A 27,391-nucleotide genomic window follows, 5' to 3' on the forward strand; every position below is an offset into this window, starting at 1 on the left:
AAGCCTTCCCCTCCTCTCCTCAGACACCAGACTGAGCCAAGCCTTCCCCTCCTCTCCTCAGACACCAGACTGAGACAAGCCTTCCCCTCCTCAGACACCAGACTGAGCCAAGACTTCTCCTTCTCTCCTCAGACACCAGACTGAGCCAAGCCTTCCTCTCCTCTACTTACTATCCTCCATGTGAGCATCTGGTTCCAGAAAGAAGCCCCCTCCTCCAAACTGAATAAAACACCACCTGGCATAAAGAGGAAGGAAGAGAGAGAGAGAGTCAGGTGAAAACTTTATTGTGAGGAACATTTAGAAAGTCATGACAGTAGTAGCTTAGCAGTGGTGCTGAGTGGGACATGTGGTGCAGAGTGGGACATGTTGTGCAGAGTGGGACATGTTGTGCAGTGTGTACCGACTGGTGCTGAGTGGGACATGTTGTGCAGAGGGGGACATGTTGTGCAGAGGGGGACATGTTGTGCAGAGGGGGACATGTTGTGCAGAGTGGGACATGTTGTGCAGAGTGGGACATGTTGTGCAGAGTGGGACATGTTGTGCAGAGTGGGACATGTTAGCAGGGGGGGACATGTTGTGCAGAGTAGGACATGTTGCGCTGAGGGACATGTTGTGCAGAGTGGGACATGTTGTGCTGAGGGACATGTTGTGCTGAGGGACATGTTGTGCTGAGGGACATGTTGTGCTGTGTGGGACAAGATGTGCTGAGGGACATGTTGTGCTGAGGGACATGTTGTGCTGAGGGACATGTTGTGCAGTGTGGGACATGTTGTGCAGTGTGGGACATGTTGTGCTGAGGGGGACATGTTGTGCAGAGTCGGACATGTTGTGCTGAGTGGGACATGTTGTGCTGAGTGGGACATGTTGTGCTGTGTGGGACATGTTGTGCTGTGTGGGACATGTTGTGCTGAGGGACATGTTGTGCTGAGGGACATGTTGTGCTGAGGGACATGTTGTGCTGAGGGACATGTTGTGCTGAGGGACATGTTGTGCAGTGTGTACCGACTGGTGCTCCAAAAGCAGCAGACACTCCTGCAGCCGCTCCAGCTGATACAAAGTCCCTCTTCTCTGTGTCTCTACGGAAATACTCAAAGATCTACACAGTGAGAGAGAACATGTTAAGACACAGTGAGAGAGAGAGAGAACGTGAACGTGTTAAGACACAGTGAGAGAGAACATGTTAAGACACACAGTGAGAGAGAGAACGTGTTAAGACACAGTGAGAGAGAGCATGTTAAGACACAGTGAGAGAGAACATGTTAAGACACACACAGTGAGAGAGAACATGTTAAGACACACACAGTGAGAGATCATGTTAAGACACAGTGAGAGAGAGAACATGTTAAGAAACACAGTGAGAGAGAGAGAACATGTTAAGACACACAGTGAGAGAGAACAGGTTAAGACACACAGTGAGAGAGAACAGGTTAAGACACACAGTGAGAGAGAACATGTTAAGACACACAGTGAGAGAGAACATGTTAAGACACACAGTGAGAGAGAACATGTTAAGACACACAGTGAGAGAGAACATGTTAAGACACAGTGAGAGAGAACATTTTAAGACACACACAGTGAGAGATCATGTTAAGACACAGTGAGAGAGAGAACATGTTAAGAAACACACAGTGAGAGAGAGAGAACATGTTAAGAAACACACAGTGAGAGAGAGAGAACATGTTAAGACACACACAGTGAGAGAGAGAGAACATGTTAAGACACACACAGTGAGAGAGAACATGTTAAGATACACACAGTGAGAGAGAACATGTTAAGATACACACAGTGAGAGAGAACATGTTAAGATACACACAGTGAGAGAGAACATGTTAAGATACACACACAGTGAGAGAGAACATGTTAAGACACACACAGTGAGAGAGAACATGTTAGACAGTAGATACCACACATTAAACACTATGTCCATGTTACAACCAGACTGCACAACACCCTCCTACCTTGAAGTCTTTCTTCAGGGAGGTACTGCGTCCCTGGGAGACTCCTGCTGCCACCACGGCACCAGAGTGGATCATGGGACCTTCCTACAGGATTATGGGTAGGGAGACAGAGGCCGTCAAACAAACACACACACACACACACACACGGCCGTCAGATACACACAGACACTGTTCGGTCACCTCATTAGTCACTCTGTATTTCACCTCATTAGTCACTCTGTATTTCACCTCATTAGTCACTCTGTATTTCACCTCATTAGTCACTCTGTATTTCACCTCATTAGTCAGTCTGTATTTCACCTCATTAGTCAGTCTGTATTTCACCTCATTAGTCAGTCTGTATGTCACCTCATTAGTCAGTCTGTATGTCACCTCATTAGTCAGTCTGTATTTCACCTCATTAGTCAGTCTGTATGTCACCTGGCCGGTTGGTCACCTCATTGGTCAGTCTGTATTTCACCTCATTAGTCAGTCTGTATGTCACATGGCCGGTTGGTCACCTCATTAGTCAGTCTGTATTTCATCTCATTAGTCAGTCTGTATTTCATCTCATTAGTAAGTCTGTATTTCACCTCATTAGTCAGTCTGTATTTTACCTCATTAGTCAGTCTGTATTTCACCTCATTAGTCAGTCTGTATTTCATCTCATTAGTCAGTCTGTATTTCACCTCATTAGTCAGTCTGTATGTCACCTGGCCGGTTGGTCATCTCATTAGTCAGTCTGTATGTCACCTGGCCGGTTGGTCACCTCATTAGTCAGTCTGTATTTCACCTCATTAGTCAGTCTGTATTTCATCTCATCAGTCAGTCTGTATTTCACCTCATTAGTCAGCCTGTATTTCATCTCATTAGTCAGGCTGTATTTCACCTCATTAGTCAGTCTGTATTTCACCTCATTAGTCAGTCTGTATTTCATCTCATTAGTCAGTCTGTATTTCATCTCATTAGTAAGTCTGTATTTCACCTCATTAGTCAGTCTGTATTTCACCTGGCTGGTTGGTCACCTCATTAGTCAGTCTGTATTTCACCTCATTAGTCAGTCTGTATTTCATCTCATTAGTCAGTCTGTATTTCACCTCATTAGTCAGCCTGTATTTCACCTCATTAGTCAGTCTGTATTTCACCTCATTAGTCAGTCTGTATTTCATCTCATTAGTCAGTCTGTATTTCACCTCATTAGTCAGTCTGTATGTCACCTGGCCGGTTGGTCATCTCATTAGTCAGTCTGTATGTCACCTGGCCGGTTGGTCACCTCATTAGTCAGTCTGTATTTCACCTCATTAGTCAGTCTGTATTTCATCTCATTAGTCAGTCTGTATTTCACCTCATTAGTCAGTCTGTATTTCACCTCATTAGTCAGTCTGTATTTCACCTCATTAGTCAGTCTGTATTTCACCTCATTAGTCGGTCTGTATGTCACCTCATTAGTCAGTCTGTATGTCACCTCATTAGTCAGTCTGTATGTCACCTGGCCGGTTGGTCACCTCATTGGTCAGTCTGTATTTCACCTCATTAGTCAGTCTGTATGTCACATGGCCGGTTGGTCACCTCATTAGTCAGTCTGTATTTCACCTCATTAGTCAGTCTGTATTTCACCTCATTAGTCAGTCTGTATTTAATCTCATTAGTCAGTCTGTATTTCACCTCATTAGTCAGTCTGTATTTCACCTCATTAGTCAGTCTGTATTTCATCTCATTAGTCAGTCTGTATTTCATCTCATTAGTCAGTCTGTATTTCACCTCATTAGTCAGTCTGTATTTCATCTCATTAGTCAGTCTGTATTTCACCTCATTAGTCAGTCTGTATTTCACCTGGCTGGTTGGTCACCTCATTAGTCAGTCTGTATTTCACCTCATTAGTCAGTCTGTATTTCATCTCATCAGTCAGTCTGTATTTCACCTCATTAGTCAGTCTGTTTTTTCACCTCATTAGTCAGTCTGTATTTCACCTCATTAGTCAGTCTGTATTTCACCTCATTAGTCAGTCTGTATTTCATCTCATTAGTCAGTCTGTATTTCATCTCATTAGTAAGTCTGTATTTCACCTCATTAGTCAGTCTGTATTTCACCTCATTAGTCAGTCTGTATTTCACCTCATTAGTCAGTCTGTATTTCACCTCATTAGTCAGTCTGTATTTCACCTCATTAGTCAGTCTGTATTTCATCTCATTAGTCAGTCTGTATTTCATCTCATTAGTAAGTCTGTATTTCACCTCATTAGTCAGTCTGTATTTCACCTCATTAGTCAGTCTGTATTTCACCTCATTAGTCAGTCTGTATTTCATCTCATTAGTCAGTCTGTATTTCATCTCATTAGTCAGTCTGTATTTCACCTCATTAGTCAGTCTGTATGTCACCTGGCCGGTTGGTCATCTCATTAGTCAGTCTGTATGTCACCTGGCCGGTTGGTCACCTCATTAGTCAGTCTGTATGTCACCTGGCCGGTTGGTCACCTCATTAGTCAGTCTGTATTTCACCTCATTAGTCAGTCTGTATTTCATCTCATTAGTCAGTCTGTATTTCACCTCATTAGTCAGTCTGTATTTCACCTCATTAGTCAGTCTGTATTTCACCTCATTAGTCAGTCTGTATTTCACCTCATTAGTCAGTCTGTATGTCACCTCATTAGTCAGTCTGTATGTCACCTCATTAGTCAGTCTGTATGTCACCTGGCCGGTTGGTCACCTCATTGGTCAGTCTGTATTTCACCTCATTAGTCAGTCTGTATGTCACATGGCCGGTTGGTCACCTCATTAGTCAGTCTGTATTTCACCTCATTAGTCAGTCTGTATTTCACCTCATTAGTCAGTCTGTATTTAATCTCATTAGTCAGTCTGTATTTCACCTCATTAGTCAGTCTGTATTTCACCTCATTAGTCAGTCTGTATTTCATCTCATTAGTCAGTCTGTATTTCATCTCATTAGTCAGTCTGTATTTCACCTCATTAGTCAGTCTGTATTTCATCTCATTAGTCAGTCTGTATTTCACCTCATTAGTCAGTCTGTATTTCACCTGGCTGGTTGGTCACCTCATTAGTCAGTCTGTATTTCACCTCATTAGTCAGTCTGTATTTCATCTCATCAGTCAGTCTGTATTTCACCTCATTAGTCAGTCTGTTTTTTCACCTCATTAGTCAGTCTGTATTTCACCTCATTAGTCAGTCTGTATTTCACCTCATTAGTCAGTCTGTATTTCATCTCATTAGTCAGTCTGTATTTCATCTCATTAGTAAGTCTGTATTTCACCTCATTAGTCAGTCTGTATTTCACCTCATTAGTCAGTCTGTATTTCACCTCATTAGTCAGTCTGTATTTCACCTCATTAGTCAGTCTGTATTTCACCTCATTAGTCAGTCTGTATTTCATCTCATTAGTCAGTCTGTATTTCATCTCATTAGTAAGTCTGTATTTCACCTCATTAGTCAGTCTGTATTTCACCTCATTAGTCAGTCTGTATTTCACCTCATTAGTCAGTCTGTATTTCATCTCATTAGTCAGTCTGTATTTCATCTCATTAGTAAGTCTGTATTTCACCTCATTAGTCAGTCTGTATTTCACCTCATTAGTCAGTCTGTATTTCACCTCATTAGTCAGTCTGTATTTCATCTCATTAGTCAGTCTGTATTTCATCTCATTAGTCAGTCTGTATTTCACCTCATTAGTCAGTCTGTATGTCACCTGGCCGGTTGGTCATCTCATTAGTCAGTCTGTATGTCACCTGGCCGGTTGGTCACCTCATTAGTCAGTCTGTATTTCACCTCATTAGTCAGTCTGTATTTCATCTCATTAGTCAGTCTGTATTTCATCTCATTAGTCAGTCTGTATTTCATCTCATTAGTCAGTCTGTATTTCACCTCATTAGTCAGTCTGTATGTCACCTGGCCGGTTGGTCATCTCATTAGTCAGTCTGTATGTCACCTGGCCGGTTGGTCACCTCATTAGTCAGTCTGTATTTCACCTCATTAGTCAGTCTGTATTTCACCTCATTAGTCAGTCTGTATTTCACCTGGCCGGTTGGTCATCTTATTAGTGGGAAGGTTTTTCACCAGGCTGGCCCAGGTGATATTTAAGAGTTGCTGGCCCAGGTGATATTTAAAAGCGGCTGGCCCAGGTGATATTTAAGAGAGTCTGGCCCGGGTGATATTAAAGAGAGTCTGGCCCAGGTGATATTAAAGAGCGTCTGGCCCAGGTGATATTTAAGAGCGTCTGGCCCAGGTGATATTTAAGAGCGTCTGGCCCAGGTGATATTTAAGAGCGTCTGGCCCAGGTGATATTTAAGAGCGTCTGGCCCAGGTGATATTTAAGAGCGTCTGGCCCAGGTGATATTTAAGAGCGTCTGGCCCAGGTGATATTTAAGAGCGTCTGGCCCAGGTGATATTTAAGAGCGGCTGGCCCAGGTGATATTTAAGAGTGTCTGGCCTAGAAGTGGAGGGTTAACTCCTCTAGTTGTCTTGATAGATGTGGAGGGTTAACTCCTCTAGTTGTCTTGATAGATGTGGAGGGTTAACTCCTCTAGTTGTCTTGATCGATGTGGAGGGTTAACTCCTCTAGTTGTCTTGATAGATGTGGAGGTTTAACTCCTCTAGTTGTCTTGATAGATGTGGAGGGTTAACTCCTCTAGTTGTCTTGATAGATGTGGAGGGTTAACTCCTCTAGTTGTCTTGATAGATGTGGAGGGTTAACTCCTCTAGTTGTCTTGATAGATGTGGAGGGTTAACTCCTCTAGTTGTCTTGATAGATGTGGAGGGTTAACTCCTCTAGTTGTGTCTCCCTATCTGATTGTTAGACATTCGTTTATCTGTTGTCCCCGATTTTGTTTTCCTCCAACTTTGTGGTTTGCTTCCTGTCTTTCAGTTTGGTGTGGGTTTTTATTTTGTTTGCCTGTTCTTGGTCAATTTAGTGGGTCCGATGGTTGGTCTCTCTTAGATTCCAGTTGTTGTTGCTAGGCAACATTCAGTGGACACTGTTGTTGCTAGGCAACATTCAGTATCATGGGAGTGTCTACTGAATGTTGTCCCATGAGTGTCTTTCAGAACCCCTCCTAAAACCAGACCTGTTTCCTTTTGGTTGTTGTCGGTGACTCTTCGTTAGTTCCGCCTTCTTTGGTTTGAGTGACATTCATTGTTTGCTAGCCGAGGAACGTAACAATGAACTGACTTGAACCAGGACTCGTGTTCTATCACGGTCACCTGACCAATTACCATCAGACATCCATGAGCGTCACAGCCCGACTCACCACAAGACAACGAATACACACACATATGTACATGCAGAAACACACACAGATAAACTCATACGTACATGCAGACACACACACAGATAAACTCATACGTACATGCAGACACACACACAGAGAAACTCATACGTACATGCAGACACACAAACAGAGAAACTAAACTCATACATACAAGCACACACACACAGATAAACTCATACGTACATGCAGACACACACACAGATAAACTCATACGCACATGCAGACACACACAGACAAACTCATACGCACATGCAGACACACAGACAAACTCATACATACATGCAGACACACACACATCCCCAGTGTTTACCTTTCCAACAGCGAGTCCCCCGGCGACAGAGCAGATCACACCACACACCTTCACCACCAGGGTCTGTAGAACACACACACACAGTGACCCCTGACCTATATATAATATAATGTCTGATATCTTTGCCTCATAAGAAGCATCATTCCGCCTGCCAACAACAACAACAACATTTAAAAGATGTGGGTTTAGATGTAACATTAGTCTCTGAGCAGCCAGTGATCAGTTTACCTTGAGTCTCACCACCCGGGGGATCTTCACTCCGTTCAGATAACACTTAATCTGGGGTATCCCACTTCCTGCTGCTCCTGGCTGAGGAGAGAGAGAGAGATGTTAGTTCCACCCCAGGGTCAACAGACTGGCTGAGGAGAGAGAGAGAGAGAGATGTTAGTTCCACCCCAGGGTCAACAGACTGGCTGAGGAGAGAGAGAGAGAGATGTTAGTTCCACCCCAGGGTCAACAGACTGGCTGAGGAGAGAGAGAGAGATGTTAGTTCCACCCCAGGGTCAACAGACTGGCTGAGGAGAGAAAGAGAGAGATGTTAGTTCCACCCCAGGGTCAACAGACCGGCTGAGGAGAGAGAGAGATGTTAGTTCCAGTCATAGAGATCACCACCCCAGGGCCAACAGACTGTAGTCTAACACGGTGGTTCAGACTGTAGTCTAACACGGTGGTTCATCACCCCAGGGCCAACAGACTGTAGTCTAACACGGTGGTTCAGACAGCTTGTTATTAGACTATGATTAACCAAGGCTCAATTCAAACCCCCACCTGCCCAGCAGTGTGCACTAGTTTCATACTTGCGCGCACGCAACACACACACACACACACACACACTCCTTCCTCTTCGACGCACACACATTCTCCCTCTTACCTCAAAGAAAGCCACTATGACAGCGCCCACCATGACGAAGGCAGAGTTCAGCACAGCCCAGAGGATGAGGGAGATGGAGAGACCTCCCACCTCTGTAAACTTCTCAATGTCTGGGAGGGGGCAGAGGGTCAAGGACAGGTAACAAACAACCAATCACACGCCACCACGCTGCAAGGTCCAGCCCTCCCGACCAACCACAGAGCAGGACACTGGACCTCAATGGCTTCATGGTCTTTTGTCTGAAGGGCTACATATTCAAATTAGTGGGGATGATTGGCAGCATTCTGATCAATAAGGTTTTGATTTGATATATTAGGATCCCCATTAGACCAGGCCAATGGGGACAGCTAGTGTTACTGGGTTTGATATATTAGGATCCATTAGACCAGGCCAATGGGGACAGCTAGTGTTACTGGGTTTGATATATTAGGATCCCCATTAGACCAGGCCAATGGGGACAGCTAGTGTTACTGGGTTTGATATATTAGGATCCATTAGACCAGGCCAATGGGGACAGCTAGTCTTACTGGGTTTGATATATTAGGATCCATTAGACCAGGCCAATGGGGACAGCTAGTCTTACTGGGGTTTGATATATTAGGATCCCCATTAGCCCATGCCAATGGGGACAGCTAGTGTTACTGGGGTTTGATATATTAGGATCCATTAGGTCACATGTCAGTACCCACACACACAACCAGTAGGTCACATGTCAGTACCCACACACACAACCAGTAGGTCACATGTCAGTACCCACACACACAACCAGTAGGTCACATGTCAGTACCCACACACACAACCAGTAGGTCACATGTCAGTACCTACACACACAACCAGTAGGTCACATGTCAGTACCTACACAACCAGTCGGTCACATGTCAGTACCCACACAACCAGTAGGTCACATGTCAGTACCCACACAACCAGTAGGTCACATGTCAGCACACACACAACCAGTAGGTCACGTCAGTACCTACACAACCAGTCGGTCACATGTCAGTACCTACACACACAACCAGTAGGTCACATGTCAGTACCCACACAACCAGTAGGTCACATGTCAGTACCCACACAACCAGTAGGTCACATGTCAGTACCTACACACACACCCAGTAGGTCACATGTCAGTACCCACACAACCAGTAGGTCACATGTCAGCACCCACACAACCAGTAGGTCACATGTCAGTACCCACACAACCAGTAGGTCACATGTCAGTACCCACACAACCAGTAGGTCACATGTCAGCACCCACACAACCAGTAGGTCACATGTCAGCACCCACACAACCAGTAGGTCACATGTCAGCACCCACACAACCAGTAGGTCAGATGTCAGTACCTACACAACCAGTAGGTCAGATGTCAGTACCTACACAACCAATAGGTCAGATGTCAGTACCTACACAACCAGTAGGTCAGATGTCAGTACCTACACAACCAGTAGGTCAGATGTCAGTACCTACACAACCAGTAGGTCACATGTCAGTACCCACACAACCAGTAGGTCACATGTCAGTACCTACACAACCAGTAGGTCACATGTCAGTACCTACACAACCAGTAGGTCACATGTCAGTACCTACCCAACCAGTAGGTCACAAGGGGGAGATGCATTGTGCCGTGAGCTGTTGCTTCATGTGTTTTTATAAACCAGGTTTGCTGATTATTTGATGTGTATAAAGATGGGAGTCCCATGCACTCACGGCTCTGTACAATACTGTACGTTTCCTTGAATTTGTTCTGGACCTGCGGACTGTGAAAAGACCCCTGGTGGCATGTCTGGTGGGGTAAGTGTGTGTGTCAGTGCTGTGTGTAACTTGACTATGCAAAAAAAATATGGAATTTCCAACACAATGTTTCTTATAAAAACAGGAAGTGACACAGTCAGTCTTTCCTCAACTCTTAGCCAAGACAGACTGCCATGCATAGTATTAATATCAGCTCTCTGATTAGAATGACGAGCAAGATGTGCCACTCTGTTCTGGACCAGCTGCAGCTTAACTAGGTCTTTCTTTGACCATATGACTGGACAATAATCAAGATAATATAAAACTAGAGACTACAGGACTTGACCATATGACTGGACAATAATCAAGATAATATAAAACTAGAGACTACAGGACTTGACCATATGACTGGACAATAAACAAGATAATATAAAACTAGAGACTACAGGACTTGACCATATGACTGGACAATAATCAAGATAATATAAAACTAGAGACTACAGGACTTGACCATATGACTGGACAATAATCAAGATAATATAAAACTAGAGACTACAGGACTTGACCATATGACTGGACAATAATCAAGATAATATAAAACTAGAGACTACAGGACTTGACCATATGACTGGACAATAATCAAGATAATATAAAACTAGAGACTACAGGACTTGCTTCGTGGAGTGTGGAGTCAAAAAAAAAAGCTGAGAATCTCTTTATTAGGGACAGACCTCTCCCCATCTTTACAATGATTGAATGTATATGTTTTGACCATGACAGTTTACATTCTAAGGTAACACCAAGTAATTTAGTCTCCTCAACTTGTTCAACAGCCACGACAACTAGCAACTACAGCTCATGAAGTCACTGAAAACCTTAACGTATATGGTTGAATCATCAGCATACGTGGATAAATGCCTTGTTTAATGCCAGTGGCAGGTCATTGGTAAAAATAGAAAAGAGCAGAGGACCTAGAGAGCTGCCCTGCGGTACACCACACTTTACATGTTTGACATTAAAGAAAAACCCCTTTGAGTTCTATTAGATAGATAGCTCTGAATCCATGATAAGGCAGAGGTACACTTTTACTTTCCTAAACACATTTAGAGACAAAATGTCAATGGCTGAACAAAGACAACTCTAAACTGGGCCTGGTGTCTCTAGGAGTTTCCTCCCACAATGTACCAATGTTCCAGCACACACGCCTGTACTTAGACCAATGCCAGTTTGGCAGAGAGAAAAGGGTGAAGTTGGCTGCCAGAAAGTCCATCCAGAGCCCTGCTGTAAACAAACCCGTTATCTAGCTAGATGGAGCTCACGGAGGATACTTTCAATTAGTGTATTTTGCAGTGAGTCGTTGTAGTATCCTTAAAGGCTTCTTAGAGTTACAACTCATGAGACTTAAGTACAGTTTAGTATTTAATTGTAATATAGAATAACATTGTTTGATGCACCTGGTTTAAAACTACCTGAAGCTTTCTTAATCACAGTTATAGAGGCAGACATAGGAAATAGCTACGGATAGCGGAAAGCAAACCCCCATCTTGAGTCAATACTGCCATCTACTGGTAAACACAAATATACCAGGTTACTACAGTAGTTTACATATCTCCACATTGTGTGTTGGCTGGCTGGCAGTGGCTAAAATTAGCTTAGCTATCTCCACATTGTGTGTTGGCTGGCTGGCAGTTGCTAAAATTAGCTTAGCCATCTCCACATTGTGTGTTGGCTGGCTGGCAGTGGCTAAAATTAGCTTAGCTATCTCCACATTGTGTGTTCGCTGGCTGGCAGTGGCTAAAATTAGCTTAGCTATCTCCACATTGTGTGTTGGCTGGCTGGCAGTGGCTAAAATTAGTTTAGCTATCTCCACATTGTGTGTTGGCTGGCTGGCAGTGGCTAAAATTAGCTTAGCTATCCCCACATTGTGTGTTGGCTGGCTGGCAGTGGCTAAAATTAGCTTAGCTATCTCCACATTGTGTGTTGGCTGGCTGGCAGTGGCTAAAATTAGCTTAGCTATCTCCACATTGTGTGTTGGCTGGCTGGCAGTGGCTAAAATTAGCTTAGCTATCTCCACATTGTGTGTTGGCTGGCTGGCAGTGGCTAAAATTAGCTTAGCTATCTCCACATTGTGTGTTGGCTGGCTGGAAGTGGCTAAAATTAGCTTAGCTATCTCCACATTGTGTGTTGGCTGGCTGGCAGTGGCTAAAATTAGCTTAGCTATCTCCACATTGTGTGTTGGCTGGCTGGCAGTGGCTAAAATTAGCTTAGCTATCTCCACATTGTGTGTTGGCTGGCTGGCAGTGGCTACAATTAGCTTAGCTATCTCCACATTGTGTGTTGGCTGGCTGGCAGTGGCTAAAATTAGCTTAGCCATCTCCACATTGTGTGTTCGCTTCGGTCATGTTTCCGAGGGGATTATTTTTTTCAACACTGTCTACCCAAACTCTTGATTTATTGGGAGAGTTGTCCGCCTGAAGACTACCCTCCCGGAATTGGCCAAAGAATTCCAACATGTACATGATTTCAGAAACTAAAACTGGACATGACTAAACTGTGGGTGAGTGAGAGGAAGGACAGTCTGTTGTGGTACACAGACCACCGCTGTAGGACGGGACAACAGTGGAACACAGACCACCGCTGTAGGACGGGACAACAGTGGAACACAGACCACCGCTGTAGGACGGGACAACAGTGGAACACAGACCACCGCTGTAGGACGGGACAACAGTGGAACACAGACCACCGCTGTAGGACGGGACAACAGTAGAACACAGACCACCTCTGTAGGACAGGACAACAGTGGAACACAGACAAACACTGTAGGATGTGCACAATCACAACACCATCTTTTTCTAAACAGACCATATTTAACATGACAGTTCAGAGTATGGAACACCTTCTGACCTGTGGGTCAGTGTGTGGAAGGACATGACAGTTCTGTGATGTGGGTCAGTGTGTGGAAGGATATGACAGTTCTGTGATGTGGGTCAGTGTGTGGAAGGATATGACAGTTCTGTGATGTGGGTCAGTGTGTGGAAGGATATGACAGTTCTGTGATGTGGAAGGATATGACAGTTCTGTGATGTGGGTCAGTGTGTGGAAGGATATGACAGTTCTGTGATGTGGAAGGATATGACAGTTCTGTGATGTGGGTCAGTGTGGAAGGATATGACAGTTCTGTGATGTGGGTCAGTGTGTGGAAGGATATGACAGTTCTGTGATGTGGAAGGATATGACAGTTCTGTGATGTGGGTCAGTGTGGAAGGATATGACAGTTCTGTGATGTGGGTCAGTGTGGAAGGATATGACAGTTCTGTGATGTGGAAGGATATGACCGTTCTGTGATGTGGGTCAGTGTGGAAGGATATGACAGTTCTGTGATGTGGGTCAGTGAGCGGAAGGATACTCTGTTTGACAACATAGTACTTGACCCCAGCCAGGTTCTCCACGGCGATATCTATGCAACAGGCTATGAGTCCAGTCAGGAAGCCAATCAGACCACAGATCACCCACCGACTGATCTCCAAACACTTGAACCCCTGAGGACGAGAGGGGAGAGAGATGGGGGGGGGACGTTAATGTCTGTCTGAGGACGAGAGGGGAGAGAGATGGGGGGGGGGGGGGGGGGTTAATGTCTGTCTGTCTGAGGACGAGAGGGGAGAGGAGATGGTGGGGGGACATTAGGGGGCGTTAATGTCTGTCCGTCTGAGGACGAGAGGGGAGAGAGGTGGTGGGGGGGCGTTAATGTCTGTCTGTCTGAGGACGAGAGGAGATGGGGGGGGGGGGGGGGGGGGCGTTAATGTCTGTCTGAGGACGAGAGGGGAGAGAGATGGGGGGGGGGGGCGTTAATGTCTGCCTGTCTGTCTGCCTGCCTGTCTGCCTGCCTGTCTGCCTGTCTGTCTGTCTGTCTGCCTGTCTGTCTGTCTGTCTGTCTGTCTGTCTGTCTGCCTGTCTGTCTGTCTGTCTGTCTGCCTGTGTCTGTCTGCCTGCCTGTGTGTGTAGGGGTTCTCTACTTACTAAGAAGCTCATCCGTCTCTCCTCCTCCAGAAACAGCTGATTCTCACTGTTGTCATAGTCCAGACTCTGAAACACACACACACACACACACTTTTACACCATCTATACTGCTCATAGAGACGTGGTGACCCTGGGAAGACTTTGGACTCTTGATAAAAGTACACCAACTAAACAAAAAACACATTTCATGTAAATATAGCGCTCAATTAATATGATAAACATTGTGTTAAGTCTCATGTATAAAACGTTGATTAGCTATGTTGAACACCCTTCAGACCAGGTCCAAGGCCTCTGGAGACCCAAAGGATTTACCTCATATTTGAGTGACAGCAGCTTCTCGTTGTGAGGGATCTCCTTGGGACAGCCCCTCACTGAGTCCTGAAGGAGGGAAGGATGCATTGGTTAAGTATTAAAAAAACAAGGCCAAGGGGGCCGTCTTCATCCCCTCTCCTTGTCTAGTCCCCTTCACATACAGTGCCTTGCGAAAGTATTCGGCCCCCTTGAACTTTGCGACCTTTTGCCACATTTCAGGCTTCAAACATAAAGATATAAAACTGTATTTTTTTGTGAAGAATCAACAACAAGTGGGACACAATCATGAAGTGGAACGACATTTATTGGATATTTCAAACTTTTTTAACAAATCAAAAACTGAAAAATTGGGCGTGCAAAATTATTCAGCCCCCTTAAGTTAATACTTTGTAGCGCCACCTTTTGCTGCGATTACAGCTGTAAGTCGCTTGGGGTATGTCTCTATCAGTTTTGCACATCGAGAGACTGACATTTTTTCCCATTCCTCCTTGCAAAACAGCTCGAGCTCAGTGAGGTTGGATGGAGAGCATTTGTGAACAGCAGTTTTCAGTTCTTTCCACAGATTCTCGATTGGATTCAGGTCTGGACTTTGACTTGGCCATTCTAACACCTGGATATGTTTATTTTTGAACCATTCCATTGTAGATTTTGCTTTATGTTTTGGATCATTGTCTTGTTGGAAGACAAATCTCCGTCCCAGTCTCAGGTCTTTTGCAGACTCCATCAGGTTTTCTTCCAGAATGGTCCTGTATTTGGCTCCATCCATCTTCCCATCAATTTTAACCATCTTCCCTGTCCCTGCTGAAGAAAAGCAGGCCCAAACCATGATGCTGTCACCACCATGTTTGACAGTGGGGATGGTGTGTTCAGGGTGATGTGCTGTGTTGCTTTTACGCCAAACATAACGTTTTGCATTGTTGCCAAAAAGTTCAATTTTGGTTTCATCTGACCAGAGCACCTTCTTCCACATGTTTGGTGTGTCTCCCAGGTGGCTTGTGGCAAACTTTAAACAACACTTTTTATGGATATCTTTAAGAAATGGCTTTCTTCTTGCCACTCTTCCATAAAGGCCAGATTTGTGCAATATACGACTGATTGTTGTCCTATGGACAGAGTCTCCCACCTCAGCTGTAGATCTCTGCAGTTCATCCAGAGTGATCATGGGTCTCTTGGCTGCATCTCTGATCAGTCTTCTCTTGTATGAGCTGAAAGTTTAGAGGGACGGCCAGGTCTTGGTAGATTTGCAGTGGTCTGATACTCCTTCCATTTCAATATTATCGCTTGCACAGTGCTCCTTGGGATGTTTAAAGCTTGGGAAATCTTTTTGTATCCAAATCCGGCTTTAAACTTCTTCACAACAGTATCTCGGACCTGCCTGGTGTGTTCCTTGTTCTTCATGATGCTCTCTGCGCTTTTAATGGACCTCTGAGACTATCACAGTGCAGGTACATTTATACGGAGACTTGATTACACACAGGTGGATTGTATTTATCATCATTAGTCATTTAGGTCAACATTGGATCATTCAGAGATCCTCACTGAACTTCTGGAGAGAGTTTGCTGCACTGAAAGTAAAGGGGCTGAATAATTTTGCACGCCCAATTTTTCAGTTTTTGATTTGTTAAAAAAGTTTGAAATATCCAATAAATGTCGTTCCACTTCATGATTGTGTCCCACTTGTTGTTAATTCTTCACAAAAAAATACAGTTTTATATCTTTATGTTTGAAGCCTGAAATGTGGCAAAAGGTCGCAAAGTTCAAGGGGGCCGAATACTTTCGCAAGGCACTGTATCATCTGGAACACAGGATAGGTGAGAGCAGAGCCATACAGGAAGGACGTTAAGTTGGTCGTACTCCCTTATACATGTAGACAAGCAGAGGAAGAAAATATTAGAGACTATTGAGACACAGCCCAAGTGCCCATGCATAATAACACCATTATGGATCATTGCAGAATAACACCATTGTGGATCATTGCAGAACAACACCATTGTGGATCATTGCAGAACAACACCCTTATGGATCATTGCAGAACAGCACCATTATGGATCATTGCAGAACAACACCCTTATGGATCATTGCAGAACAACACCATTGTGGATCATTGCAGAACAACACCATTGTGGATCATTGCAGAACAACACCATTATGGATCCTTGCAGAACAACACCATTATGGATCCTTGCAGAACAACACCATTATGGATCCTTGCATACTAACACCATTATGGATCCTTGCAGAACAACACCATTATGGATCCTTGCAGAACAACACCATTATGGATCCTTGCAGAACAATACCATTATGGATCATTGCAGAACAACACCATTATGGATCCTTGCAGAACAACACCATTATGGATCCTTGCAGAACAACACCATTATGGATCCTTGCAGAACAACACCATTATGGATCCTTGCAGAACAACACCATTATGGATCCTTGCAGAATAACACCATTATGGATCATTGCAGAACAATACCATTATGGATCATTGCAGAACAACACCATTATGGATCATTGCAGAACACCACCATTATGGATCATTGCAGAACACCACCATTATGGATCATTGCAGAACAACACCATTATGGATCATTGCAGAACAGCACCATTATGGATCATTGCAGAACAACACCATAATCAGATTCTTTCTGACCCTCAGGCTCACAATGTAAACAGGCAAATCCAAATCATCAGGAAAATCTATTCCCTGTATAGTGCACTACTGTAGACCCGTGTCCATAGTGCAGTGACCAAAAGTAGTGGCCTATATATAGGGGATAATATGGTGTCATTTGCAGTGTTTCCCATTAGCGCCGGCCATCGTATAAAACGCACGGTTACCATTTCCACTTCCTAATAAAAACTAGGCTACTTTTTATTTAAAAAGTGACTCGTCGGGATTTTGGCTCCACTTCCCCAAGAGTCAGATGTACTCATAGATACCCCTTTTAATACGTCTCGACATCCAGTATGAAGCAAGTTAGAGGAGCTAATGCTAACTATCGTTAATGCAATGACTGGAAGTCTATGGTACCTACTAGCATGCTAGCAGTTACCATAGATTTCCAGTCATTGTGCTAATGCTAGTTAGCAACTTCCTTCAAACTGGACGCAGAGACATAAAAATGGTATCCGCGTGTTCATTGGACTCTGGTGAAGTAGATCACGGGCTTCCCGAAGCATCTCTTTAAACCATTCAATCCGCTAATCCTTCGAGCCCTCTCCCGTTAGACTGAATGACATGCATCTCCTAGAGATCTATTGATAGGGTAGGTGCCTGTCAGTCACAAAGCCAGCGATGACAGGGAGAACGCAGTCTGCGGTCTGTCCCACCTTCCGGGTACAAGTTGTGTGAGCTGTGATTGGTTGCAGTCAAATGTCTTTACACTAAAAAGAGAGAGCATGTTGCTGGTGAATTTGCACGTCCCATGTAATGTGTTATAACGAGGAGTCTAAATCCACCACTTAACCTAATTATCGTTTTCTGGCACATTCATTTATTTTCTTTTGCGTGTTTCACATGACCAGACATGCATAGTTTTTGATCACAGCATAGTGAACTGCCTACAACTGAACAGCAAGCGGTGACTAGTTAATGAAAGGTTTCCCTCTCCCTGAATAAAGTCGATCTCCTACATACCTTTGCCGTTCAGAAATCATGCAAGGTGGATGGATGTGTCCATGGTACCGCATTGGGACAAATAAACCAAAGGATTTACCAGGTTTCCTTTCCTACCATGTCAGAGCTCTCCTACCATGTCAGAGCTTTCCTACCATGGCAGAGCTTGTTCTACCATGGCAGAGCTCTCCTACCATGTCAGAGCTCTCCTACCATGCCAGAGCTCCCCTACCATGTCAGAGCTCTCCTACCATGTCAGAGCTCTCCTACCATGTCAGAGCTCTCCTACCATGTCAGAGCTCTCCTACCATTGCAGAGCCTCCCTACCATGCCAGAGCCTCCCTACCATGCCAGAGCTCTCCTACCATGTCAGAGCTCTCCTACCATGTCAGAGCTCTCCTACCATGCCAGAGCTCTCCTACTATGCCAGAGCCTCCCTACCACGTCAGAGCTCTCCTACCACGCCAGAGCTCTCCTACCACGCCAGAGCTCTCCTACCACGCCAGAGCTCTCCTACCACGCCAGAGCTCTCCTACCACGCCAGAGCTCTCCTACCACGCCAGAGCTCTCCTACCATGCCAGAGCTCTCCTACCACGCCAGAGCTCTCCTACCATGCCAGAGCTCTCCTACCACGCCAGAGCTCTCCTACCATGCCAGAGCTCTCCTACCATGCCAGAGCTTTCCAGACAGTGACACTCACACTGACAACAACAAATTATAGGACCATACTTTATTAATGTAGGATATGTCAAATCACAACGATATAATACTGAAGACTGACAAATTAAAGGTTACCTTGAAAAAAAATTAAGATAATGTGGGAAATTTACTTTGTCTGTTTTAATAAAATACCTAACTGGAGGAACAAACATCAGTGTGGCAATTCATATCTTGCAGTGAAACTGTAAACATGGCTTTAACATCTCAAGAGAAGAGTTGTCTTCCTTTGAAAATAGTCCTGATCATACAGACCACTATCCAGAACAACTATAGCCCTGATCATACACACCTAAACACTATCCAGAACAACTATAGTCCTGATCATACAGACCTAGACACTATCCAGAACAACTATAGTCCTGATCATACAGACCTAGACACTATCCAGAACAACTATAGTCCTGATCATACAGATCACTATCCAGAACAACTATAGTCCTGATCATACAGACCTAGACACTATCCAGAACAACTATAGTCCTGATCATACAGACCTAAACACTATCCAGAACAACTATGGTCCTGGTCATACAGACCTAGACACTATCCAGAACAACTATAGTCCTGATCATACAGACCACTATCCAGAACAACTATAGTCCTGATCATACAGACCACTATCCAAAACAACTATAGTCCTGATCATACAGACCACTATCCAGAACAACTATAGTCCTGATCATACAGACCACTATCCAGAACAACTATAGTCCTGATCATACAGACCACTATCCAGAACAACTATAGTCCTGGTCATACAGACCACTAGCCAGAACAACTATAGTCCTGATCATACAGACCACTATCCAGAACAACTATAGTCCTGATCATACAGACCACTATCCAGAACAACTATAGTCCTGATCATACAGACCACTATCCAGAACAACTATAGTCCTGATCATACAGACCACTATCCAGAACAACTATAGTCCTGATCATACAGACCACTATCCAGAACAACTATAGTCCTGATCATACAGACCACTATCCAGAACAACTATAGTCCTGATCATACAGATCACTATCCAGAACAACTATAGTCCTGATCATACAGACCACTATCCAGAACAACTATAGTCCTGATCATACAGACCACTATCCAGAACAACTATAGTCCTGATCATACAGACCACTATCCAGAACAACTATAGTCCTGATCATACAGACCACTATCCAGAACAACTATAGTCCTGATCATACAGACCACTATCCAGAACAACTATAGTCCTGATCATACAGACCACTATCCAGAACAACTATAGTCCTGATCATACAGACCACTATCCAGAACAACTATAGTCCTGATCATACAGACCACTATCCAGAACAACTATAGTCCTGATCATACAGACCACTATCCAGAACAACTATAGTCCTGATCATACAGACCACTATCCAGAACAACTATAGTCCTGATCATACAGACCTAGACACTATCCAGAACAACTATAGTCCTGATCATACAGACCTAGACACTATCCAGAACAACTATAGTCCTGATCATACAGACCTAGACACTATCCAGAACAACTATAGTCCTGATCATACAGACCTAGACACTATCCAGAACAACTATAGTCCTGATCATACAGATCACTATCCAGAACAACTATAGTCCTGATCATACAGACCTAGACACTATCCAGAACAACTATAGTCCTGATCATACAGACCTAAACACTATCCAGAACAACTATGGTCCTGATCATACAGACCTAGACACTATCCAGAACAACTATAGTCCTGATCATACAGACCTAGACACTATCCAGAACAACTATAGTCCTGATCATACAGACCTAAACACTATCCAGAACAACTATAGTCCTGATCATACAGACCTAAACACTATCCAGAACAACTATAGTCCTGATCAGACAGACCTAAACACTATCCAGAACAACTACAGACCTGATCAGACAGACCTAAACACTATCCAGAACAACTATAGTCCTGATCATACAGACCACTATCCAGAACAACTATAGCCCTGATCATACAGACCTAAACACTATCCAGAACAACTATAGTCCTGATCATATAGACCTAGACACTATCCAGAACAACTATAGCCCTGATCATACAGACCTAAACACTATCCAGAACAACTATAGTCCTGATCATATAGACCTAGACACTACCCAGAACAACTATAGTCCTGATCATACAGACCTAAACACTATCCAGAACAACTATAGTCCTGATCATACAGACCTAAACACTATCCAGAACAACTATAGTCCTGATCAGACAGACCTAAACACTATCCAGAACAACTACAGACCTGATCAGACAGACCTAAACACTATCCAGAACAACTATAGTCCTGATCATACAGACCACTATCCAGAACAACTATAGCCCTGATCATACAGACCTAAACACTATCCAGAACAACTATAGTCCTGATCATATAGACCTAGACACTATCCAGAACAACTATAGCCCTGATCATACAGACCTAAACACTATCCAGAACAACTATAGTCCTGATCATATAGACCTAGACACTACCCAGAACAACTATAGTCCTGATCATACAGACCTAGACACTATCCAGAACAACTATAGTCCTGATCATACAGACCTAAACACTATCCAGAACAACTATAGTCCAGATCATACAGACCTAAACACTATCCAGAACAACTATAGTCCTGATCATACAGACCTAGACACTATCCAGAACAACTATAGTCCTGATCATACAGACCTAGACACTATCCAGAACAACTATAGTCCAGATCACAGACCTAGACACTATCCAGAACAACTATGGTCCAGATCATACAGACCTAAACACTATCCAGAACAACTATAGTCCTGATCATACAGACCTAGACACTATCCAGAACAACTATAGTCCAGATCATACAGACCACTATCCAGAACAACTATAGTCCAGATCATACAGACCACTATCCAGAACAACTATAGTCCAGATCATACAGACCACTATCCAGAACAACTATAGTCCAGATCATACAGACCTAAACACTATCCAGAACAACTATAGTCCTGATCATACAGACCTAGACACTATCCAGAACAACTATAGTCCAGATCATACAGACCACTATCCAGAACAACTATAGCCCTGATCATACAGACCACTATCCAGAACAACTATAGTCCAGATCATACAGACCTAAACACTATCCAGAACAACTATAGTCCTGATCATACAGACCTAAACACTATCCAGAACAACTATAGTCCAGATCATACAGACCACTATCCAGAACAACTATAGCCCTGATCATACAGACCTAAACACTATCCAGAACAACTATAGTCCTGATCATACAGACCACTATCCAGAACAACTATAGTCCTGATCATACAGACCACTATCCTATAGTCCTGATCATACAGAACACTATCCAGAACAACTATAGTCCTGATCATACAGACCACTATCCAGAACAACTATAGTCCTGATCATACAGACCACTATCCAGAACAACTATAGTCCTGATCATACAGACCTAGACACTATCCAGAACAACTATAGTCCTGATCATACAGACCTAGACACTATCCAGAACAACTATAGTCCTGATCATACAGACCTAGACACTATCCAGAACAACTATAGTCCAGATCACAGACCTAGACACTATCCAGAACAACTATAGTCCAGATCATACAGACCTAAACACTATCCAGAACAACTATAGTCCTGATCATACAGACCACTATCCAGAACAACTATAGTCCTGATCATACAGACCTAGACACTATCCAGAACAACTATAGTCCAGATCACAGACCTAGACACTATCCAGAACAACTATAGTCCAGATCATACAGACCTAGACACTATCCAGAACAACTATAGTCCAGATCATACAGACCACTATCCAGAACAACTATAGTCCAGATCATACAGACCACTATCCAGAACAACTATAGTCCAGATCATACAGACCACTATCCAGAACAACTATAGTCCAGATCATACAGACCACTATCCAGAACAACTATAGCCCTGATCAGACAGACCTAAACACTATCCAAAACAACTAACACACTGAATTCATTCACCTCACAACAGGATACTACCAACATACTCTGGGTTCTCATGATTCTATATGTATTGCGATTCGATACTGTGATTTTATTTGCAATTCGATGGTCCAAACTATTTGCTCAAACGATGTCAGCTGCAGAGAGCCAATGGAAAACAAGTTTAGATCAAATCATGAAAGTGCTTCCTATTTTAAAAAAGAAGATGGAGAACGAGCTATGAAGGAAAATAAATACTGGGGGTTTTGCTGCAGGTACAGCCAACTAGCACAAAGATAATATTGTGATATCGTCTAAAGTAATATCCCATCAAATCCCCCCATCACTAGAATTCACACGTTTTCAGTCTTTAAAAAAGTAAAATAGCATCTCTACACAATATCACAACACATTTTTTCAATCTGGGAGGTACACCCACAATCTACACCCAACCTGGGAGGTACACACAATCTACACCCAATCTGGGAGGTACACACAATCTGGGAGGTACACACAATCTACACCCAATCTGGGAGGAACACACAATCTACACACAATCTGGGAGGTACACACAATCTACACCCAATCTGGGAGGTACACACAATCTACACCCAATCTGGGAGGTACACACAATCTACACCCAACCTGGGAGGTACACCCAACCTGGGAGGTACACCCACAATCTACACACAATCTGGGAGGTACTGGGAGGTACACAACCTGGGAGGTACACACAATCTACACCCAATCTGGGAGGTACACACAATCTACACCCAATCTGGCAGGTACACACAATCTGGGAGGTACACACAATCTACACCCAACCTGGGAGGTACACACAATCTACACCCAATCTGGGAGGTACTGGGAGGTACACACCCTGGGAGGTACACACAATCTACACCCAATCTGGGAGGTACACACAATCTATACCCAATCTGGGAGGTACACCCAACCTGGGAGGTACACACAATCTACACCCAACCTGGGAGGTACACACAATCTATACCCAACCTGGGAGGTACACACAATCTACACCCAATCTGGGAGGTACACCCAATCTGGGAGGTACACACAATCTACACCCAATCTGGGAGGTACACACAATCTACACCCAATCTGGGAGGTACACACAATCTACACACAATCTGGGTGGTACACACAATCTATACCCAATCTGGGAGGTACACACAATCTATACCCAATCTGGGAGGTACACCCAACCTGGGAGGTACACACAATCTACACCCAACCTGGGAGGTACACACAATCTACACCCAACCTGGGAGATACACACAATCTGGGAGGTACACACAATCTACACCCAATCTGGGAGGTACACACAATCTACACCCAATCTAGGAGGTACACACAATCTACACCCAACCTGGGAGGTACACACAATGTACACCCAATCTGGGAGGTACACCCAACCTGGGAGGTACACCCAATCTGGGAGGTACACCCAATCTACACCCAACCTGGGAGGTACACACAATCTGGGAGGTACACACAATCTGGGAGGTACACACAATCTGGGAGGTACACACAACCTGGGAGGTACACACAATCTACACCCAACCAGGGAGGTACACACAATCTACACCCAACCTGGGAGGTACACACAATCTACACCCAACCTGGGAGGTACACACAATCTACACCCAACCTGGGAGGTATACACAATCTACACCCAATCTGGGAGGTACTGGGAGGTACACAACCTGGGAGGTACACACAATCTATACCCAATCTGGGAGGTACACACAATCTATACCCAATCTGGGAGGTACACCCAACCTGGGAGGTACACACAATCTACACCCAACCTGGGAGGTACACACAATCTACACCCAACCTGGGAGGTACTGGGAGGTAACACAACCTGGGAGGTACACACAATCTATACCCAATCTGGGAGGTACACACAATCTATACCCAATCTGGGAGGTACACCCAATCTGGGAGGTACACACAAGTATTCCATCCTGTCGCTGTGTATTTCAGATGGAATCAAGTCATTAGAATGTACCAGTCCACTCAAATATATCTCCTTGGACAAAACATGTCAGAACTAGGAAAAGGACCCCCCCACTAGGAAAAGGACCAATCAGAATGACCGATAGATTAACAGAACAGGGCTGGGTTGCCAAACACAGGAATAGCTTGAAGTGGAACTAAAACCAGGCATGGATTTCCCACACTCGTGCTTTAAAAAGCCCATGACTCAGACAGGCTGGCTGTTCACTGTCAGGTCATTTTGCAATGGTTAAATCCACGTTTTCAGACTGCTAAATCAGGCTTCTGTTGATTACAGTCAGGCTTCTAGGCCTGTTGCAGGGGATTACAGTCAGGCTTGTAGACCTGCTTCTGTTGATTACAGTCAGGCTTGTAGACCAGTGGATTACAGTCAGGCTTGTAGACCAGTGGATTACAGTCAGGCTTGTAGACCAGTGGATTACAGTCAGGCTTGTAGACCAGTGGATTACAGTCAGGCTTGTAGACCAGTGGATTACACTCAGGTTTGTAGACCAGTGGATTACACTCAGGCTTGTAGACCAGTGGATTACACTCAGGCTTGTAGACCAGTGGATTACACTCAGGCTTGTAGACCAGTGGATTACACTCAGGCTTGTAGACCAGTGGATTACACTCAGGCTTGTAGACCAGTGGATTACACTCAGGCTTGTAGACCAGTGGATTACACTCAGGCTTGTAGACCAGTGGATTACACTCAGGCTTGTAGACCAGTGGATTACACTCAGGCTTGTAGACCAGTGGATTACACTCAGGCTTGTAGACCAGTGGATTACACTCAGGCTTGTAGACCAGTGGATTACACTCAGGCTTGTAGACCAGTGGATTACACTCAGGCTTGTAGACCAGTGGATTACACTCAGGCTTGTAGACCTGCTGCAGTGGATTACAGTAAGGCTTGTAGACCTGCTGCAGTGGATTACAGTAAGGCTTGTAGACCTGTGGATTACAGTCAAGCTTGTAGACCTGTGGATTACAGTCAAGCTTGTAGACCTGTGGATTACAGTCAGGCTTGTAGACCTGTGGATTACAGTCAGGCTTGTAGACCTGCTGCAGTGGATTACAGTCAGGCTTGTAGGCCAGTGGATTACAGTCAGGCTTGTAGGCCAGTGGATTACAGTCAGGCTTGTAGACCTTCTGCAGTGGATTACAGTCAGGCTTGTAGACCTGTTGCAGTGGATTACAGTCAGGCTTGTAGACCTGTTGCAGTGGATTACAGTCAGGCTTGTAGACCTGTTGCAGTGGATTACAGTCAGGCTTGTAGGCCAGTGGATTACAGTCAGGCTTGTAGACCAGTGGATTACAGTCAGGCTTGTAGACCAGTGGATTACAGTCAGGCTTGTAGACCTGTTGCAGTGGATTACAGTCAGGCTTGTAGACCTGTTGCAGTGGATTACAGTCAGGCTTGTAGGCCAGTGGATTACAGTCAGGCTTGTAGACCAGTGGATTACAGTCAGGCTTGTAGACCTGTTGCAGTGGATTACAGTCAGGCTTGTAGGCCAGTGGTTTACAGTCAGGCTTGTAGACCTGTGGATTAGAGTCAGGCTTGTAGACCTGTGGATTACAGTCAGGCTTGTAGACCTGCTGCAGTGGATTACAGTCAGGCTTGTAGGCCTGTTGCAGTGGATTACAGTCAGGCTTGTAGGCCTGTTGCAGTGGATTACAGTCAGGCTTGTAGGCCTGTTGCAGTGGATTACAGTCAGGCTTGTAGGCCTGTTGCAGTGGATTACAGTCAGGCTTGTAGACCTGTTGCAGTGGTTTACAGTCAGGCTTGTAGACCTGTTGCAGTGGTTTACAGTCAGGCTTGTAGGAAGTATTAAGACCACACATTGTTCTATTTAGAGGCCGTGTTTATTAATAGACTAGCTAGATCCACAACTTGTTCCCCAGATTTTAGTAGGCCTGAAAGCACTGTACTGGAATTCGACTGTCACACTCAGCTGACCTGCTGCAGATTATATATATATATATATATATAAATAACTTCTTTAGGAAAACAGCCCTGATGTTGGAAACAACCACCATTATGTTGTCATCCAGAGTCATGTATTTTCCAAGAAATACCACATATTTTATATACAGCAGGTTTTGAAAAAGGACCAAAGAGTTTGGTCTGCTTCGTGTCTTCATTTTTTGCCATGGCAAAATAAAATACTGTGATACTGGTATCGGCCCTAAAAGGTGTATTTCACTGAATAGAATAACAGTCAGACGCTTCTAAGGCTGTGAAGCTACGGGGTCCGTCTGATCATCTGTGTCCAAACGCCTTCCATCGTCATGACTACGAGGACCTAGTTCTTTACTTGAATAAAGTGTTACTTGGAAGGTGTTTCGACACAGATGATCAGACCAAACGCGATCACGACACGCAGGTTAAAATATCAAAACAAACTCTGAACCAATGACATTCATTTGGGGACAGGTCGAAAGGCATTAAAACATGTATGGCAATTTTGCTAGTTAGCTTGCACTTGCTAGCTAATTTGTCCTATTTAGCTAGCTTGCTGTTGCTAGCTAATTTGTCCTATTTAGTTAGCTTGCTG

At 44.2% G+C, this 27,391-nt stretch overlaps 1 protein-coding gene across 1 annotated transcript in view; it reads right to left on the bottom strand.

Annotated features, from left to right (window-relative positions):
- LOC109885817 (H(+)/Cl(-) exchange transporter 7-like) overlaps positions 1 to 27,391 on the bottom strand; it is an 87,027-nt gene that overhangs the window by 50,451 nt on the left and 9,185 nt on the right. Inside the window, 9 exon segments of the mRNA XM_031814300.1 lie at positions 171 to 235; positions 1,003 to 1,096; positions 1,959 to 2,042; positions 7,526 to 7,588; positions 7,754 to 7,834; positions 8,397 to 8,506; positions 13,532 to 13,664; positions 14,143 to 14,208; positions 14,455 to 14,520. Of these exon segments, the coding sequence (XP_031670160.1) occupies positions 171 to 235; positions 1,003 to 1,096; positions 1,959 to 2,042; positions 7,526 to 7,588; positions 7,754 to 7,834; positions 8,397 to 8,506; positions 13,532 to 13,664; positions 14,143 to 14,208; positions 14,455 to 14,520 (762 nt within the window).

The sequence above is a fragment of the Oncorhynchus kisutch genome, unplaced genomic scaffold (assembly GCF_002021735.2).
Source record: "Oncorhynchus kisutch isolate 150728-3 unplaced genomic scaffold, Okis_V2 Okis06b-Okis10b_hom, whole genome shotgun sequence".
NCBI lineage: Eukaryota > Metazoa > Chordata > Actinopteri > Salmoniformes > Salmonidae > Oncorhynchus > Oncorhynchus kisutch.